The 19,189-nt window shown below is 36.0% G+C and overlaps 1 protein-coding gene across 1 annotated transcript in view; it reads right to left on the bottom strand.

Moving 5' to 3' along the window:
• Positions 1–19,189, bottom strand: part of MYO16 (myosin XVI) — a 366,164-nt gene that overhangs the window by 63,910 nt on the left and 283,065 nt on the right. Inside the window, exons 27-28 of the mRNA XM_069003962.1 lie at positions 14,858–14,938; positions 14,400–14,605 (exon numbers count right to left, since the gene is read on the bottom strand). Coding sequence (XP_068860063.1) covers positions 14,400–14,605; positions 14,858–14,938 — 287 coding nt within the window. The remainder of the gene's footprint in view (positions 1–14,399; positions 14,606–14,857; positions 14,939–19,189) is intronic.

The raw sequence follows: 19,189 nt of genomic DNA, 5'->3' as shown, positions 1-19,189 counted from the left end.
CACGCTATTTGATTTACACGGAGTGTGCACAAATGGGCTGCAGGGCTGTACTCCCAGTTCTGTATGCACAGCAAATCTTTAAGCATTGGAATAAACACAACTCACTCAATTTCAATAGCACAACGTGATAGAAGACATTAAAGGAAGAAACACGGCAAGTACAAAGGGCACAAAAACAAGCAGCTCCAAATCAATAGCTTAATAAAAGATGTCTTTGAACTGAAGCCACAGAGCTATTTTGTTGTTTGTTTGGTTTTGCTATTCTTTTTCTCAGGTCTCTCTCTTGCCTAATTAAGAAAGAAACGCCAAAAATAATAGAGGTAGGTAATGACTACAATCCAATGTCCTCAATAAGAGGATAGTTTCTAACACCACAAGTCAAATCTTACCTGCAGGCAATTCCTTCTTTCCATGCCTTGTTGCTTAAAAAATAAAAATCACATATGGCTGGCAGGTAACTGCTTTAAAAGAGTGTTAAGTTATGTAGTTTTAAGTTTTAAATATCCAAACACAACTTACGTAAGGAAAAATGAGTGAAACTCCTGTCAGTGTAATTCATTATGTTGTAGTTTCATTTTCTCTTTCTTTTCCTTGCTACAATGTACTCTGTTTGTCAAGATAAACTGGTATGATTTAGTAAGGTCTATTCAAAAGGTAGTGAATAAAAGTCAGCAATCAAAATTAAATTGTGTTGCATATTTCTGCTAGGAGAGATGCAAAAATTGCCATCATAAATGTTCAGGTTGTGCTGTCTTGGTAAATTTTTTTCCCTTTCTATACTTACTTTTCTCTTTCTTTGACAATCAGTAGTTGTTGATATCTGAAGTATGTGAAAGAAATGGACTTTGTTTGCCAAACTTTTCACTATGTACTTATAACTCAGGATTTTTAGTTTTGTTTGTTTGGATTTGGGGAGGATGGGAAGAGTGGGTTAGGTAAGGTTTGTATTTGAAAAGTCTGTCAAGTGAGACCTGAAACATCTAGAGAGCCTATATACTGAAGAGAGATATCTAATTTTTTTTAAAGTAAAAAATAAAAGGATGCCTGAAAAATTTTCAGTAGAAAACTTATAAAAGCAGTCAGTAGCAAAGAATAGGATGGAATTTTGATTAATGTAACCTTTATACAAAGGATACATATTCATTCCACTTCCCTCTGTTATATTCTTTTTTTTTTCTTGAAGGAATAACCTAATTATTTTTGAAATATGAGGAACATGGGAAATTCCAGATAATTAGGAAAGAGGAAATAGATTATTGTAGTTTCCAAGAAAACAAAAGTGATTCTGTCAATCTCTTTACAATATATATGACATAAATATCTCAATATAGATCATAAATATTAACAACCAAAGCAGGTATTCAAAATTTTTGAGAGAATAAATCTTTGGATGTGGAGAGAAAAAGATGCTTTTAGAAATGACAGATTACATCAGATAGACTGCATTTGGGGCTTCTTTTATAGGAGTAAAAAAATACAGTATAAGAAGACTGAAGGTTCAACTTTTTATGAAAAATTTTGCACCAAGGCTGCTTCATACAGAATTACAGAAATAATTCAGAATGTTGAAAATGTGAGCATGAAGTGCAGTGTACCTGAAACAATAAGTATATATGGCAAGGAACCAAAACTTCAAATTACCTGCCTACCATACAAGAATTGTTTTTTTTAATATCTTCATTGATATCAAGCAACACAGTCTGGAATGAATAGATCTGCAGACCAGTAAGAATTAAGGGAGAAAAAATAAATTACAGAAATTTTGGAAAGACTGCAAGCAGTTTTATTCTCTCTGAGTTAATCTGGCACACAAACATTTCCTGCCAGGAAGAAATCTGCAAAGTAATAATGCTAAAAGTGATCTTACAGCAAACTGACCAGTTATCATAGATTTAACATATTTTTATATACACTACTGGATTTTTTTTTCTGGTAAAATTTACTGATTATTTACTTCAACAATTGAAAATTCACTTTCTATACAAGGGAGCATAGGAGAATATATAGTATGCTTTAATGTGTCTGTGGAAAAAGGAGAATATACTTAGAGGGACAATAAATGGCATGTAACTGAAATAAAAGAGCAAAATTCAGGACTAAGAAATAAAACTAGAAAAATACTCAGAAAATCTCCAGAACAAAATTTTACAATGACTCAAATGTGAGTCAGCCACTGGGCCAATGTAGAGCTCAGTACAGACTTTTGAGGGAGGGTCATGACTGTGAAATCCACTGGATCAAAATACCTTTGCAGAAGCGGCCATTTGGGATGTTTTAATTTAGACTGAATAAAAAGTAAGACAAATTTCTCAGACAAAGATAGTTCCTTATGATAGATGATAAATGAATTAGAAGAATTATTTTTTCCTGAGTTTTACGGGTTTTTTTCATTAGACTTTGTGACCCCCAATCTTTTCTGGATCTGAATTTAAGTTTCTGAAGAGAAGTAATGAAGATATGTGTGTCTTAATCCTGGAATATTTATTCATATACTTCCTGTAATTAAGCAGAGGCTTCCTCATCTCAGACAATGTGGCAGCAGAATAGTGAGTAGAATATAAATTATAGTTCAGCTCTTGGGATTAGTGGATTCAACGACGCAAATAAAAAATATGAATTCATAATATCTGCTAAAGATTTGCATTACAATACTTTTGCACCACCCTACTTAAAGCTGACATTCCCATTCCATATTGATAAAGCAATGTAAAACATATTTACTTTAAAAATTGGCAGAAAATAACACATTATCACAGAAATAGGCTAGCATTGAGCAAACAAGCAGCTCTTATTACATCTACAGACATATACATCTGATTCTACCTCAGCAAACATTTACATTTAGCTCTTGATAGGTAGGTCTTTTCCACAGCTAACTACCTCATCATGCTTGGGCACTCCACCAACATGCACATGGGGCCCTAAGATGCTTCACTGTACACAGAATATATGGACTATAGAATAAATTTAAATTTCTTTGTTAACCTGATAATTTGATTCTGTTTAACACAGAGGTGCTGTAGGGCTAGTGTCCAATGAAGCTCATTTTCTTTCTCTACAGACACAGCCATGTGATAATAGGGCATCGAAATCAAAAGTCCTTCAATTGAAACACCAAGGTGGGCTTGTACAGCATTCCCACTTGGTCTCCTGGTGAGATTGCTACTTCAGTGGCTCATTGTTTGCCAAATAAGCACTGCCCGGCTCACTGGGAAATATACTGAGATAGATGTATATTGCAGAAGAAGAAAGTAAAACCAGAGTCAAATGGAAATTGTGATATTAAAGAGAACTAGGATTAGATTTGCTCTTCCACCTAGATAATGCTTTATTTCTTCATTCCTTTTGGCTTTTTTTCCTCCTGCGCAACCGGTACTTAATCAAAGAGGAATGGGAACACATAAAGCCCTTCCCACAAAACTCACTAGTTGCTTAGACAACGTTTATTGGGATTATGGGGAAGGATTTTTGGACCCTTTTAAACCATACAGCAAAATAGCTTCTCTGTGAAATCATCTCTACTTCTACTCTCTTCTGTGGGAGCTTCCCTTGTGCCTCTGAACCCTGTAAGTACTATCAGTCTGGGTAACAGGGATTCTCCTGGCTCTGGATTGTATAATGGCTAGACAACTGTACAAAAGCAACATTTTTCAAGATAGGCTAAGGTCGTCCCCCTTGCATACTGTGCCAAGAGTGGACCAGATTCTGCTCTCATTTAGAGTGGAGTACAGCTGGAATAATTCTGCTAAAACAGATGATAAATTAATGCCACACTGGTCTAAACAAAACAGCAAAGTAAGGTCCAGTGATTAAGATGCATAGAAGGATTTTACGTGCATGCTTGCGTAGCATTTTGTGTTTGCTCTCAGATACCACCCGTATTAGCTGCCTACTATTATTCAGCCTGACTAGGAAATCTAGCTTTAGGAAGAGTCATTCCAGGTGCTTCTGCTGAAGATTAAATGGTTGTAAAGAATATCAAGATATGGATAAGGAGAAAAAGGGTGCCATGGATATCTGAGTTGAGTGGAAAGAATTTAACAGCTGCAGAGCCATGGAAAGAAGAAACAGCAGGAGGGTCACAGTTGTTTTTGAGTGTGAAGCAGCTGGACTGCATCTATACAATTCCTATGACCTATACAAGTCCTATGAACATAAAAAAGCAGCACTCAAGAGCAACTAATATTTTTCTAAGCACTGAAAGCACACAGTTATATTTAATTAAGCAATAAATAACAAGGAATTATTTAAAAATTATACAGTAAAATTAATCTATGCGACAATTTGCACTTTAGTCTGATAATTCAAAGTTGCTTCATAGTGCCACTGGCATAAACTAATGTGTTGCATACTTACTTCTTTAAAATATTTATTTTAAATATATGCTGTTTGTACTAAGAGGTCAGTAATTCTAACAAGCATTTCCTTGGAAGAGTTTCAATGTATTAAGGATTAGTGAAAATATTAGTAGTTGATAATATTTTAACACGTTTATTTCTATGGCAAGAATTTAACTGAACTTCTTACTACCACACATAAATCTATGTCCATTATCTTTGTCATTATGTAATGTCAGCAAATTATGAAGTACTCAGTAATGATTTTCATTGGAACCTTAAGGTTCTGAAATGAAGTTATTAGCTGATTGTTATAGGCACATGGAACTCAGTCAGCTTGTGAGATATGGGTCAAGAACTTTCATTATGCTTATTTGCACACAAATATAATTCTATCTATTTTTATAATCCACACTTTTAGATTAAATCCAGTGCTGTGGTAGGTATTTTAGTACCTTGTGAAAACATTTCTCCATGTTTAGAAATAGCACAAGCTTTAAAATTCACAGATTTAAAACATGTGTAGACTTTCATAAGGATTATAATATTATTATATTATAAGGATTATATTATTATTATTAAGGGTTATTTAGTGATCTAATAAACAGTTAAATCTGAGGGATAAGAAATTTCAAGTGCTAGTGGAAACCAGAGGTACCAAGGGTGGCACTTAAATCTAGAAATCAAATAAACATTTTAAAATTTCACAGATCTTAAAATAAAGAAAACCACAAGAACTGCTGAAACAGTTCAGCCAGAATTATGCTTGTGTGTGCCCAATAGATTTATGATTGCCTAAGGAAATTAATATAGTTGTATGCACCTAAAAGTGGAGGGAGAAAAATACCTTGAGATTCTCACTGAAACAACCTAAAAGCCAGGACATTCTCTATTGCACAAAACAACAGACTCTGCAAGAAGCTTCACTAAGTTCTATGCATTCTATACCACATGTAATATACATAAGATTATTTAGATTGCACACCAAACATTTGAAAGCAAGGCACCATCAGACTTAACTGACCATGTCATCTTTATTTCCCTGTATCAGGCTATTTAATGACCTAATTACATCCTCCTGCTCAAGGGACCCCTTTTCTTGTCAATCTTGTTGAACTGCTAAGTGTATGACAGACATGAATAATTCAACTGACTTCAACAGTTTACACGCATTTACACACGTTTTTAATTGCTTTAGCGAATGAGGGTTGCAACATAACATTCTCAAGATGCCCAGCAAACAATGCTGATTATTTATTTTTGCCTTCAAAATACAGCTAGATGCCTTCTAAATAAAGTCAGGTGTCTGGCCTTCCACTGAAAACTCCAGTCCAAAGAGAAACCATTTTCTCTTGTAGTCAGTCATTTGTGCACTGTCAGTAAGCCCCAAAAACAGCAGCGGCTTTATCATCCTCACAGTCCAAACTCTGTGACGTGTAACGTAAGGACTGATATTTTGTATTTACGATACTAATTCTGTGGGCTAGAAAACTGACGATACCACGGTATAGCTTCAAAAACTGCATCTGTCTCATCTCCAAAATGTTCTCTGATTTTTTAGTGCCTGTTACAAAGCATTAATTCTTTCCCTTGCCATAGAATGGAGCTACACTGAGTCAGTGAAATACATGCAAAAATGGATAAACCTAAGACAAGTCAGATTAATCCCATCCTAAAAGTGACCACTTTTTTTATACCCTACAAATTGAGTCCTGGTTAATTAGACAAGTCACCATTGGCATATGAAGTTATGTTGTGCATTTTTTGTTTTGAAAATATTAAAAAGGACCTAACAGGGATAATGGAGCAAACAAGCCAAATGCATACAAAGAAACAACTCCAAAGGGGATAAACCAGAATAGTCTATCTACAGGCAGACTATGTGGAAAGAGCTATTTCTTTTTTCCGTAAAATGAGTAGCCTGGTAACCCTCACTATGCTATCACATTGTGCAAGTAGATTTGAAACGGTCTGTAGCCTCTAAGACAGTCCCAAATATCTAGTTACATCTCAGCAATTCCCCAGGGTGATTTACTCCAATTCGAGGCTTGTCAGGGAGAATGTCAGAGCATTCTGGGTTCTGGTCATCTCTTACAGTATAATCAACCCCTATCAGTAAGATTTCATGAGGGATTACTAATTTAGAGTAATTCTGAGTGCTGTAAATGATCCTAAACTGGGTTCCCCTATCAGAAAGGTTGGTAAAAGGAAAAGACAGAATAAAAGCTGGGGGTAGAAAAAGGAAGAGGGTGTCAGCGATCTCCGACAAACGGGATGGGGAGCTTAGGCAAGCATTCCAGGAGCCTTTTATTATTTTATTTCAGCATCAGTCTCACAAGAGATGGTACTGGGCTCATGCACCCGAGACATCTGAAAACTTCCTGGTTGCAAAGCACTCTTAAAAGCTTTTTAGCCAACAGCATGCCTCTAAAAGTTACAGACATCTGTCTTAATGAATCCTTAATAAAGCATGTACATCTATTGTACCCAACAGTCACTTGTTATGCCTTATATAATAACACACAATATCTCATTATTAAGCTTAAACTTATCTATCTACCTAAGCATACTTTTTGCAACTTCAACGTCTATCTAGGCTAACCCTAAGAACTAACCATTGTCTTTAACGTCCTTGTCTACAAGAGGAGACATTCAGAGTGATGGTGTTTGCCTTTCCAAGTCACCAGTACACATGATGAAATACCTTCCTGGAGACGGCTGAACACCTGTCTGCCAATGAGAAGTAGAGAATGAATTCTTTTATTTTTCATTTCTTGTCTTCTCTATTCAATTGTATTTATTTTAAACTATGAGTTTTCTAACTTCTCTCCTAATTCTCTCCCCCACCCTGCTGAGGAAGGAGCTAGTAGACATGTGGGGTTGAGATGCCAGCTGGGGTTAACCAATGACACTTCTTTATCCAAGTGCTTTATTGGGGGTGCTGGTGGATGAGAGGCTGAACATGAACCAGCAATGTGCAGAAGTCCAGAAAGCCAGTGGTATCCTGGGCTGCATCAAAAAAAAGTGTGACCAGCAGGTCAAGGGAGTTGATCCTGCCCTCTACTCTGCTCTTGTGATTTCCCATCTGAAGTGCTGTGTCCAGCTCTGGGGTCCTCAGAACAAGAAGGGCATTGACCTGTTGGAGCAAGTCCCAAGGAGGGCCATGAAGATAGTTAGATGGCTGGAACATCTGTTCTATGAAAACAGGCTGAGGGAGCTGGGGCTGTTCACCCTGGAGAGGAAAAGGCTCTGGAGTCACCTTACTGTGGCCTCCCAGTACCTAAAGCTGGCCTACAGGAAAGCCAGAAAAGGACTTTTGACAAGGGCAGGTAAGGATAGCACAAGGGGGAATGGCTTTAAACTGAAAGAAGGCAGGTTTAAATTAGATATTAGGATGAAATTCTTTGCTGTGGGATTGGAAAGGCACTGGAACAGGTTGCCCAGAGAAGTTGCAAATGCCTTTTCCCTGGAAATGTCCAAGGCCAGGTTGGATGTGGTTCTGAGCAACCTTGTCTAGTGGAAGGTGCCCATGGCAGGTGGTTTGGAGCAACATGATCTTTAAGGTCCCTTCCAATCCAAACCATTCTATGATTCTATAGTAATTACCAAAATTGCCAAGGATGCAGCCATTTTTAAAATCACAGTTTTAAACTTCAAGCATGACTTTCATTCCTCACAGGAAGTTAGTCATTACCAGGTTTATGAATTTGCATTTAAAGTGCTCTCAAAACTGAGGACTTTAAAATACTTCATTTACTCACCTTTGCTTGCATTCTGAAAGAAAGACAAACAAAAACGATTACCCTCCATCAGAAATATCACTTCCAGCTCTAGGTCTGAAGCAACAAACTACACAAAGGTAAGACTGCCATTTGATATAAATTGATATCATTACATCTACTTTAATGAAATACTGCTTTTGTAGCACCAGTCAGATTACTTCTTGCTCTCCTTGCAGAGATTTAAGGTATCATGGCACATATCAATGTAGTGCTGTATGAGATTACTGATACTGCATAGCAGACAATAAAGCTGAAAGGGCCAGTGTGATGATGACCCATCACTTTGCAATCTGCTCTGTACATCATTCTCACTGATGCCCTGAATAACTTGCTCATGAGACTCTGAAATGTTCTGCTGACTTTTTAAATTCAAAAATGATGTATTATAAAACATTGTAACTTCCCTTCTTTCAAGAGGAAAAAAAAGGAGAGGTGAAAGAAAGAGAAAAAAGTGAACACCAAAATGCTTCTGGACAAAGGGAGTTCAGATATACAGTGATGAGTCACACATACTATTTACAAACATAAACAAGACATCTGTGCAATACATCATCAGCTAATAGCACGAATTTGATGAAAACATTAAAACAGCTATTAAAAATGGCTTCATAGGCAAAGGACAGAAATTACTTGGCAAAACAATGATATCAGCATTAACATAATCTTTCCTGAGGAAAAAAAGATATCTCTTCAGAATGATCCCTAAGCAAAGCCAATTATTTGAAAGGGTTAATAATAATTTAGTGTTCTGAAGCGCTGAAGTTTTGATGTAAATACCACTATTAGAGCATTTCAATATCAATGAATGTTTCCCTGACTAGAAGTACAGATTTCAGGAACTGCAGTTCAGTGTAGCTCGAAGAATAAATTAAGAAGAACTTCATACTAAAATCAGAGGAAACCTGTAATTAGAACAGTTTTCAAACATACTTGTTTCACTCTCACTGCTATGATTACCATAAGAATCCATTATCATTGTGTTTCATATTCTTCCTTCCTAATATTTCCTGTTATAATGGATGTTTTTCCACCTTTAGAAGTTACTTTAAAACAAAAAATCATCAGAATGTTAGCTGTGTTTCCTTTTTTTTAATAAAGCTTAGATGTGGTGATTTAGATATTTTTACCTTATTCATATAGGAGAGGGAGGTTAGATTATGAAAGGAGGGAGAAGAAGGAGAAAAAGAGGGGAAGATAGGGAAGAAGGGAAAGACGAGGAGGAGGAGGAGGAAGATGAGGCAGAAAAGAAGGAAGAAAGGAAAGAGGATAAGGAGGAGGAGGATGAGAAGGAAGAAGGTATGATATCGTACCTCCAAGCCAGCATCGGACACTGTCTTAACAGGACAACTAACTACTTCAGACTGCATAAGCCTAGGTAAAATTAAAGTTTAGACTGGTGTGATTTAAGCCATTTAAAAAGATTATTAGATATAGTAAATCATAACATTCTAGTGACTTATGTCTTCTTGCAACAATACTGTAAGAAATGTCTCTACATACAGACTTCATGTTCTCCTTCACACTATGAAATTTTGTCTGCTCTTCCTTGAGCAGCAACAGAAGGTAGGATGGGATCTCCATGATGGAAAACACAAGGGTGGGATGATAGAATTAAACCCAGGAAAGACCATCGAGAAACCAGAGGGACAGTGATGAAACTCCAAGAAACACTAAGAAAGTGCAGAAATAAATGCAAGCAACATCACACAAGAATTTGGGCTTTCTGAACAACATGGATTTGCCAACGGAACCCTATCTTTGTCATCTGCTAAGTGAAAGGCTCAATTTGCTTCTCAGTTCCAATAATCCAAAGAGGTTATCCTGAGCTTCAACAGCTCTGAGTGGTTCCTATTAACTGGCAGGGAAGGCTAAAACAGATGTCTCATTTAAGGACCTGAGTAACTGGACCTTGCAGTCTCCACTGCTAAGCAATATCCCAGACACAAGAAACATGGGACATGTGAACCTCCGTTTCTAAGTTAGTAGCACATAAATTCTTCCTTGGGCAAGGAAACTGAAATACAGAGAAAAGAACTGGGTACAGTTCAGCAACTTGGTGAACAACATTAAAGAAGAAAGAGAGAGGAAACATTAATTTTAATTTCTAGCTCAATTTAGAGAACATGGAGTGTTTACAGAGGAGGACGGTACCAAAAGAAATTTTTCAGAGGGAGTGGAACAGAGCATCTCATTGCCTCATTTTTACCTGAACATGCCTGAACAGCTGTACTCTTGTACTCCTCATGGGTCTTTGATCACTTTAATTACTTTTAAAAATTTATATTCCAAATGGCTTTTAGATGTCTTCCTTGAGCACCACGTGAGGTGAATGACACAAAAGTCAGCCAGGATCCATTTTATTAATTGATGCAAAGAGATTAGATTCTAGATATTAAGCTTGTATAATGAGGCTCTGTTTGTGCACCAGAGAGTTTCTGAGCCCTACTCTGCACTGGAAACAGAGCAGACACTTGATACTTTTTCCATGGCACTGACTAACAAAACCATAAAAAAATTATTGTTTATACTAATGTGCTTTTTTGTATATCTTATTTTCAACTAGATATATTTTAAATTAGAATAATTTAAAATTAGATATATTTTAAATAAGATATCAAAACACTAAATATTGGAAAGAAACAGCCATCTGCAGACAGTTCCTAATTCCATGGCTATTTTACTGTTTTCTTTCTTCCAGGAAAAAAGATACTTGAGGATACTTTACCTATGTGTACAATTTGGGCTGCAAATTGGAAACTTTAAACCCTTTAAAAATTTGTCTGTGCCACTGCCTTGACTTAAAGAGCAAAGCTAGAATTTAAAAATATAGTCCACTGAGAACCAATCTGAAGATACTAAGCAAAATACATGGGTGAACTTTTCCAGGAGTGTAAAATGCATGTTACTCAAACTTTTCTGTTTTTAAGATAAAGTAAAAACTGATCCTTGTCTCTGCTCACAGAGCTTTAGAAACTGAGCCAACACTTCAGGTAAATTCAGCAGAAATACTGCATCTGGAGTTGGCAAATCTGTTAAAATCACATATATGATTTCTTAATGATCCTATTTTTACAGTATTTAATAGCATACGACCTTATGAATTCTCATTTTTATTATATATTCATTGAGAGTAAGTGTCACAGCTTCCATTTAATAACCAGGATTTCCACAAGATTTCTCTTCTGATCAACAAACTTTGGTGATTGAGGGGTTCACCTCACAGCTGTCAGCTTTTATTTTGGTAAGACAGAAGCAGAACCAGTTTATCCAAAAGGATAGCAACAGAAATAATGACTAATCTTTGTAGCCCAGGAAGACACGCTCTTACAAAATATGACCTCTCTTTAGCTATGCTCCTTAAGCCGTTGTAGGAGTTCAAATGCAACTCATAAATATGTTAAAGACAAGCCATATTAATCCTTAATTAGATATCAATAGAAATTTACTCGAATTCATCCAATTAAGAATGCACTGCTACTGTCTGATTGCTGATAGAATACCCAGATATTGCAATATTCCATCCTTTTGCCACAAAGTCCCCTAATACAAACATCCAAACATCCTGTCTTCTTATAAACCAGCAAAAAAGAGGTTTACTTTTTTAATTAATAACTATTTTTAATTCTGACCACATTACCTATATGATAGGGAAGACCCAAAAAGTAAATGCACAAAAACTACAGGGATAGTGAGGGAGGATAATAATTCCCTATCTTTTGGGAATTGAAGTTGGGATCACAGCCACAAACTCTCTTTAGAACACTAGACCCACCAGTTTGACAGCAAAGGAAATAAAAATTTGAAAGGTGAAAAACTCTATCAGCTTCAGGACTGTAAGCCTATATGGAAATATGACAAAATCATTTCTCGTTCCAATCAATGAATAATAAGACAAGACCAGAGTCTGGCTGAACAGACAAGACCAATACAGTTAAGAAAACATCAACAAAACTAATGATCTGGTTTCTAAAAATATCCTGTCCAGTTACCAAGGCAATACAGAGATGTAACACAAGTGAGAGCTTTTTAGGAAACTTTTTGAAAAGGTAACTCATAATCTCTGAATTCAGTATTTCTTTCTTAGCTGTAGTCTATTGGCTCAAAAAACATACAGCATTAAGAACTGACAGTACTTTTGAAATGCAGTCTAATAATATATTTTCTGCTTAAAAATTTCATACTTTCAGCCAATTTCACAGTTTTAAATCATTAAATGGAAAGAATTATCCAAATACACTGAATGTGAATATGAAGGTTAACTTGTCATGGTGACTAAAGTGAGAAATTCACTCTTGTACAAAGGAAGATAAGCTATGGCCTGTGTGGTATGGATGGCTACTATAAAAAGCTTCACAATGCTGATGGTCTTTTTCAATATTGCTGGACCAAGAGCTCTGTGTTTCTATTTGTATACAAATCTAAAAATTCAGTAGTACTGAGAGATTGTATGCAGAGTGATTATTGCTAACTTCTGAATAGATTCAACATATATTCACAGGGAATACTGTAAAACAAGCTTCATTTTTGGTGACACCATGCTAGCCCCATCACTGTTTAATTCATTTTATGTATAACAATAAAATTATTATGACCTGGTGAAAAGATGTAAAAATGGCAGGGGCTCAGCTGCAAAGAACCTGTAAAAGTAATTTATTGTGGAGGAAAAGGGATAAAGATGCAGAGTAACAAAACTATAATACTTTAATATAATAGCATAAATGTTGCTGGCATCATATTGTTGGGTTTTTTTGCTATTCTTGTTTTACTCTTGTTACTGCAAAGAAATATTTATTGTGACACACCAGATGTCCTCTAGACTTTTATGTAAAAAATTGTCTTTGTGAGGTGCTTGAAGGTGTGGATGAAAAAGACTGAAATGATATTTTTAACAAAACTTCTCAAAATTAAGAAAGTATGCCAGACTTGTGCCTATATTGTTAGAGTGCCATTCTCTGGCACTGAAAATTACCTTTGTATACATGGTTAATTTCCTTTACCCTCCAAAAGAGAGCAGCAACCTCCATATTGCCCACCAGGATTGATCCTAGGTCTGTGTTGAATCCCAGCCTGAATCTGGTAATTGCAGTGAAAAAAGCTGGGTGGCAAGGAAGCAAATATCTGCCAGAAATCACAGTAAGGATCTAACAGTAGAAAAAATTGTGGCACTGTGCTCATGTAACAGTACTTGAAGGTCCAGTTCAGTTATATAAAAAGGCTATATAGAGAATGCCCATACAACTTCAGAACCTGAAAGCTTTCCCAAATCTCCCATTACGTGCATCTTCTCCTCAGCCAGCTGGTCCAGCTCGATTCACTCTGGAGGATGAATATTGTGGTAGGACAGAGATAGTTTACTTATGAAACAGATGGAATTGTAAACTCCTTTGCTCCTCACTTTTTGAATATTTACAGGGAGAAAAACTTTCTGCCCAAGCAGTAATTTAACATCCACAACTTTTTCCAAGAAGACAAGTGAAAGTCGTGTGTAAGCAGCTGATATTCTCATGCTGTTTTTCAGAAGTAAAGTAGTACAAAGGCCAGGTCATAACTGGTTGATATATCAATCAAGGAGCAGAACATGCAGAGAGAAGGAACTTGTGTTGAGTGCATGAGGCTGCTAAACAAACACTTCTTGGACAAGACAGTGCTCTTTCTTTCCTGAAACTTTTGAGAATGTAAGTGACCCAAAACCCCAATACTGAACTGGGAATGGGGAACAGGATTTTGTCTTCAGACAGAAGCAGAACTTTTTGTCTTTTCACATTAATTCAGTATGTCACTGATTTCTAACAACAATAATAAAAATGGACTTGTGGTATGAGCATTGGTAACTCATGACCATGCTTAAACAAATCCTAGCCTATGAAATACAAATAATAAACCCATGACATTTACACCTAGAAACCTGAAAAATTAGGCTATTTCTCTTTCTCCTTTTTAATTACCTGCACACAATATGCAATATTTTATATTTTATAAATTAAAAAACATAGCTCTTTTATGATGTCATACTTTTAAAACTTAATAAATTTTGCTGATGATCTTTATAAATATATTTCTACATATCAATATAAATTTTATAAATTTGTAAATTTATAAATATATTTCTAAAGTTCATGGTTCCTTCAATTAAAAAATAACAGGCCTACACCCCCTGCAGGCAGACAAGATTTTCTCTGAAAGAAGTCTGAAAGACTCATAAGCAAAACAACATTGCAAGCATTACCAGAGCATGACAGAAGGTAAGGAAAAAGGTTTTATGGAACTTGAAAGAATTTACCTTGATAAGAAGTCTGTGAAAGAGAGACGTATTGGATACCCATGCCGTATAATTTTGACCATGTCTAGGACACCAATATACTGCAGTTGAGCAGACACATAAAAATTATCAAAAGTATCTGGCAACCTGGAGTTATTAGGCTTTATACAATGAATAGAATGTGGTGTGCAATTCTGCAGCTTCCCAATAATATCTGCAAGTGATTTCTGGGGAAAAAACAAACAAACATACAATCAAACAATTATCACTCATTCTTGTGCAGCAAAGACAATTGTTCAACACATATGCTCTTCCCAACTTTTAAACATCTTTTCTCAAAAGGCTTCACCAGATCATGCAAGTGGCTTTCTCAAACATAAGATTTTTCTTTCTTCCATTGCAATCTGAAGAGAGTAATCCTGCCTTTAAAATGTCTGGACATTTTTTTGCAAATTTCTGTCCATAAGATGTTCACTGACCCTGAGCTGTACTGCCACAGTGGTTGGGCCCCCTCGTTCCAGTCGCTGAAGAAAAGAGGATGTTCCTTTCTTTTTCAGCAGCTGTGGAAGAGAAAACCACACATGTAACAATTTTATCTCAAGATAGGCAGTACACCTTTGTCATTGTTGCAATTACTAATGAAGGCAAACATTTATACAAACACTGTGCCATAGACAAGGACTGAGTTTCAGAACGAAATGGGAAAGTGAATAAATATCCTCAGGTATTTGCAGAGTCATGACTGGTGAGTAAGTTTTGATTTCAGAAGCAGCTACATATATTATAAAGATAATATACCTTTTACAAATAACTGGGCAAATCAATGTCAATATGTTTTGGAACTCTGTTGCAGAAGCAGGACTTGTGCAGTTAGTATCCCGCAGAGTCTGCCTAGAAGCAGCATAATTCTGTAACACTGTAAGAAGATGCCTTATGCCTTTGGCAGATGTTTAAATGAGTAAATATGAGTGAAGATCATTTAAAAAAATATTGACAGCAAAACAATGATATAGATATTTTTAAAAACTCTTCTCATTTCTTGCACATATGAACACAGTTAAACTTTTTTTAAACACATTTTCACCATTAGAGACATAAATGATCAATAGCTTCCTATTTCATTAGAACCAATGTTACCCCATACATCAGAATTAGGAGTGGAGAATGAACTTATTTTTCACTGCTCTACTTCCTATCTTTGAGACTAAAATGGCAATAATCATACTAAAAGTGATCTCAGAATTTAGGGACTTTTGTTAAAATTTCTACAGAAAATTTCTACTGGCAAAATTATTGCATTCCAGGATTTGGCAAACCTTGTGAGATTTAAACCTCCTTATCAATGACAGCCTTTTCACCTCTGACTTTTCCATCACCTTTCTTCAGGCCACTTACCCCATAAAAATCCCTTTCTATAGAGTCAGCATGTTCTGGCCTACTCCTTTTTCCAGTTTTATCAAAAAAGCATATATTTTCTCAGCTTGGCCCACTCAAGACATCAAAAATATTGTAGTGCAAGCAATTTTCTACTCACCATGCTACACTTTGGAGCTCTTTTTTATTTCACTTACTAGGATGCAACAAGATTTTAAAGGCAAATTCACCCTCAACTTCAAAACTAAAAAGTAAAAGAGATCTGCTTGTTCCACTTTTTCTCATTAAAAAAACCACTAGCATGCCAACAACAGTTTTCAGTTAAAGCTTACAAAATAACTGAGGAATATAACCAAAACAGAATTTTCTCCACCTATGGATAATGCTGCCACTCCTTTCTCTCAATATTTAAATCAATAGACCAAGATTCTTTCCTGACTTAGTCGGAGATCCAGCAAAAACGCTTTAGATGATAAAATTCCTGCCTGATCTGTGTTACATATGACTTCCCGTGGGAAAGAAGTATTTGTTTCAGACTGAGAGAGAGAAAACAAAGGAAAAAGGCAAAGACAAAAAGCTAACTTAATTCAAACTCTCCAAACTTGGACATCTTCAGTCTTCAGCTATGGGCTAAAGAAAAAGACTGTATCACCAAAACTGTACCTCTCTATTACCCTCTAATATATAGCTTTACATTGGAATATCTTGTACCTCTAATCTACAGAAAAAAAAAAAAATACATATATGTAATTTTGTAAACTCTGTTAAGAAGCTAAAATCTCCTCTGAAAAAATCTCTGAACACTTCTGCTGTATGAACTCTGAAACATACTAATTCTTCCAAAGTAAGTGAGGGGAAGACAACAGAGCCAAAATAAGTACCAGGAAAAGATTACAGAAAAACAAGGGAGCAAGAGCTGATGTCAGTAAGAGTTGTGAGAGTGTCACTGAAGATGTATTTTATTTGAAAAGGGGATGTGATCTTCCTAAGTCACAGAGGCTTGAGCTAGCATCCCCAAATTCTATGACTCCTTATGTGCTCCAGACTTCAGGCCAACTAACAGATCTGTTCATGTCTGTCTTAGAATGGATGCATTGTTGTCTTGGCTCCTACCATGCTAGTGTTAGTTCAAAAAGGCAGACTATCCTCACTTGTCCCAGCATGCTCAACATCAAGAACAGAGTCATTTATGGAAAGATAAGCAGATACATGGCCATACTTAGAGACATTTATAATTATATAACCTAGCAATTAACTTGGATTGCAGTTACAAGATGAAAGAGGAGGGGACTCACAACAAACTCCTACTTGACTTTAACTTGCTCCCCTTCCCTGGATATGATGGAATCTAGATGACTGCCCAAACATAGTACCACATGTACCTTTCATTTTATGTTTCTCACTGCCTACAGAGTGATGTATGTTGTGACTCAAATTTCAGAAATAAAAGGAATGTCAGTCTCTGGTTGATAATTTTTACCTTAATATCTCTCCTTCTCCCCCTCCTCTTCTCTATTTTTTTTCCTTCTCTTTGTTGCCTTTAACCTCTGGATAAACTCCACTTAAAATGCAGTGGTTATGATTTTCCAACAAACAATAATTTAAATTCTAAGCTGATAAGAAAAAGCCCCTTACATTGCATTTCCAATTACAGTAATACGATAACAAACCCAAAATTATTTCAATCACTGGATATTTTCAAGTCTATATTGAAAAAGGGAAGAAATTATTTGGGACAACACAGTTATAGATGTGGGCTTGATCCATAATTGAATTTAAGCACTTACCTACTTCCAGCTACTGCATTAAGTACCTATTCAAAAAAAACAAGTGTTGCCTTTTGCCACTGGAACAGCTTAGATTCCTAAAGTTCTGCTCCAGTCCTGCAGGGCAGCACACTAACTTGCTCAAATTAGGCCAACTTAGTATCTACAAACAACGCAGTGTTCTGTCTCACCTGCACAGCCCTTCTTAAAGCCTGTGTTTGAGAAGCCAAGTCATCCTCGTCTCTGCAGACAGATGAAGGATGAAATTTTTCCCACCTTCCAACTAATGCCTGAAGGTTTACAGCATTCTCACTGAAACTGAAATTTCTGACTTCAGATATCGTGCTTCCCAAAGGAATTGAATAAGTCTTCTGTCTCTCAAAAGAGTAACTACAGGTTAAAAGCTATTTTGGATATGTCAAAACCAGCATAATTTCAGAGATCCCAAATATGCAGTGTTTTGCCCTGGTTTGATTAGGCTTCTAACTTAGATGTGCTCTTCATATTTCCTCCCATGTATTGGACTAGGATCTTTTTCACATCCTTAGGAAGCTTCCTCAAGGAAGCTGTTACTACAGTGGAAAGGCACCTAAAGGCACCTTGTAATGCCTCAGCTGTTTGCTAAATATAGCCTTAAACCAACACCATTCACTTCAACTTAAGTTTTTCCACTGAGATTACTGACAAGAACTGTAGTCAGGAATTATGCTGCTATCAGCAGGGGGACTATAAGGAAAGTCCCAATGCTATTCTATGGATGTACAAAGCCTTCCCCAATGACACATGAGAACAGGCTCCTTAATCCCGTGACAGAATCAATTTTATGCAGCTGTAAACTAAAAATAGAGTTGTAAGATTCAAGAAGCCTGATGAGGCAGCAGATGTATTGTGAGAAGTGCATGCTTCTTTTCTAGAAGGATGAATTCCAAAGCTTTGTCATGAATTAACTTCATAAATTACATTATTTCTCTTCAAGAGAGATGTTCCATGTGACACAAACAATTAATTTTCTGATAATCTTCAAAGTTTCCCTCCTGCTCCCCTCTTTTTTTTTGTTTTTGTCTGTTGTTTGTTGGTGTTTGGGTTATTTTTTTATAACTTTTTTTGTCTGACTTAGCTAGCAGGAAAAGAGACAAGTTCAGAAATGAGGAGAGTTTGATTTGCTTCCAAATTGCCTGGGAAAATTTACATATAAGATACCATTTAAAATAACAATGTCAGCCAAAATTTAAATTTTGATCTTCATACAAAACCACACAAAACTGTATTTAGCAAACCAGAAATCTTCCCATGTTGATATAATAAGGACATTAAGATTTTATTTTTGCATTTTCTCTGTCTTAATTTACTCAACTACTCATCATAAAGTCACTCAAGGAGACAAAACAAAGAAGTGTTCCAATAGAGCCAAAAATTCATACAATTGCACTTATTGCTAATAAGCCCTGGAACCAGGAAATCATGGAATGATTCAGGCTTGAAGGACATCATCATCTTCTCTGACCTTCTGCTCAAAGAGTCCAAGAAAGAGATTCTTGAATCAGAATTATTAGTGCTCATAAATTAGAACCTTTTCTCACTTTTGCTGCTTTAGTGTTGATACTAAGTGCTAAATTATTTTAATAGCTTAATAACGACAGAGAATGAAGCAGAGAACACTATGATTTCAGA

Source organism: Aphelocoma coerulescens, chromosome 1, assembly GCF_041296385.1.
Source record: "Aphelocoma coerulescens isolate FSJ_1873_10779 chromosome 1, UR_Acoe_1.0, whole genome shotgun sequence".
Lineage (NCBI taxonomy): Eukaryota > Metazoa > Chordata > Aves > Passeriformes > Corvidae > Aphelocoma > Aphelocoma coerulescens.
Note: the sequence above shows the minus strand (reverse complement) of the source record. Positions and strands in the feature narration are given on the sequence as shown.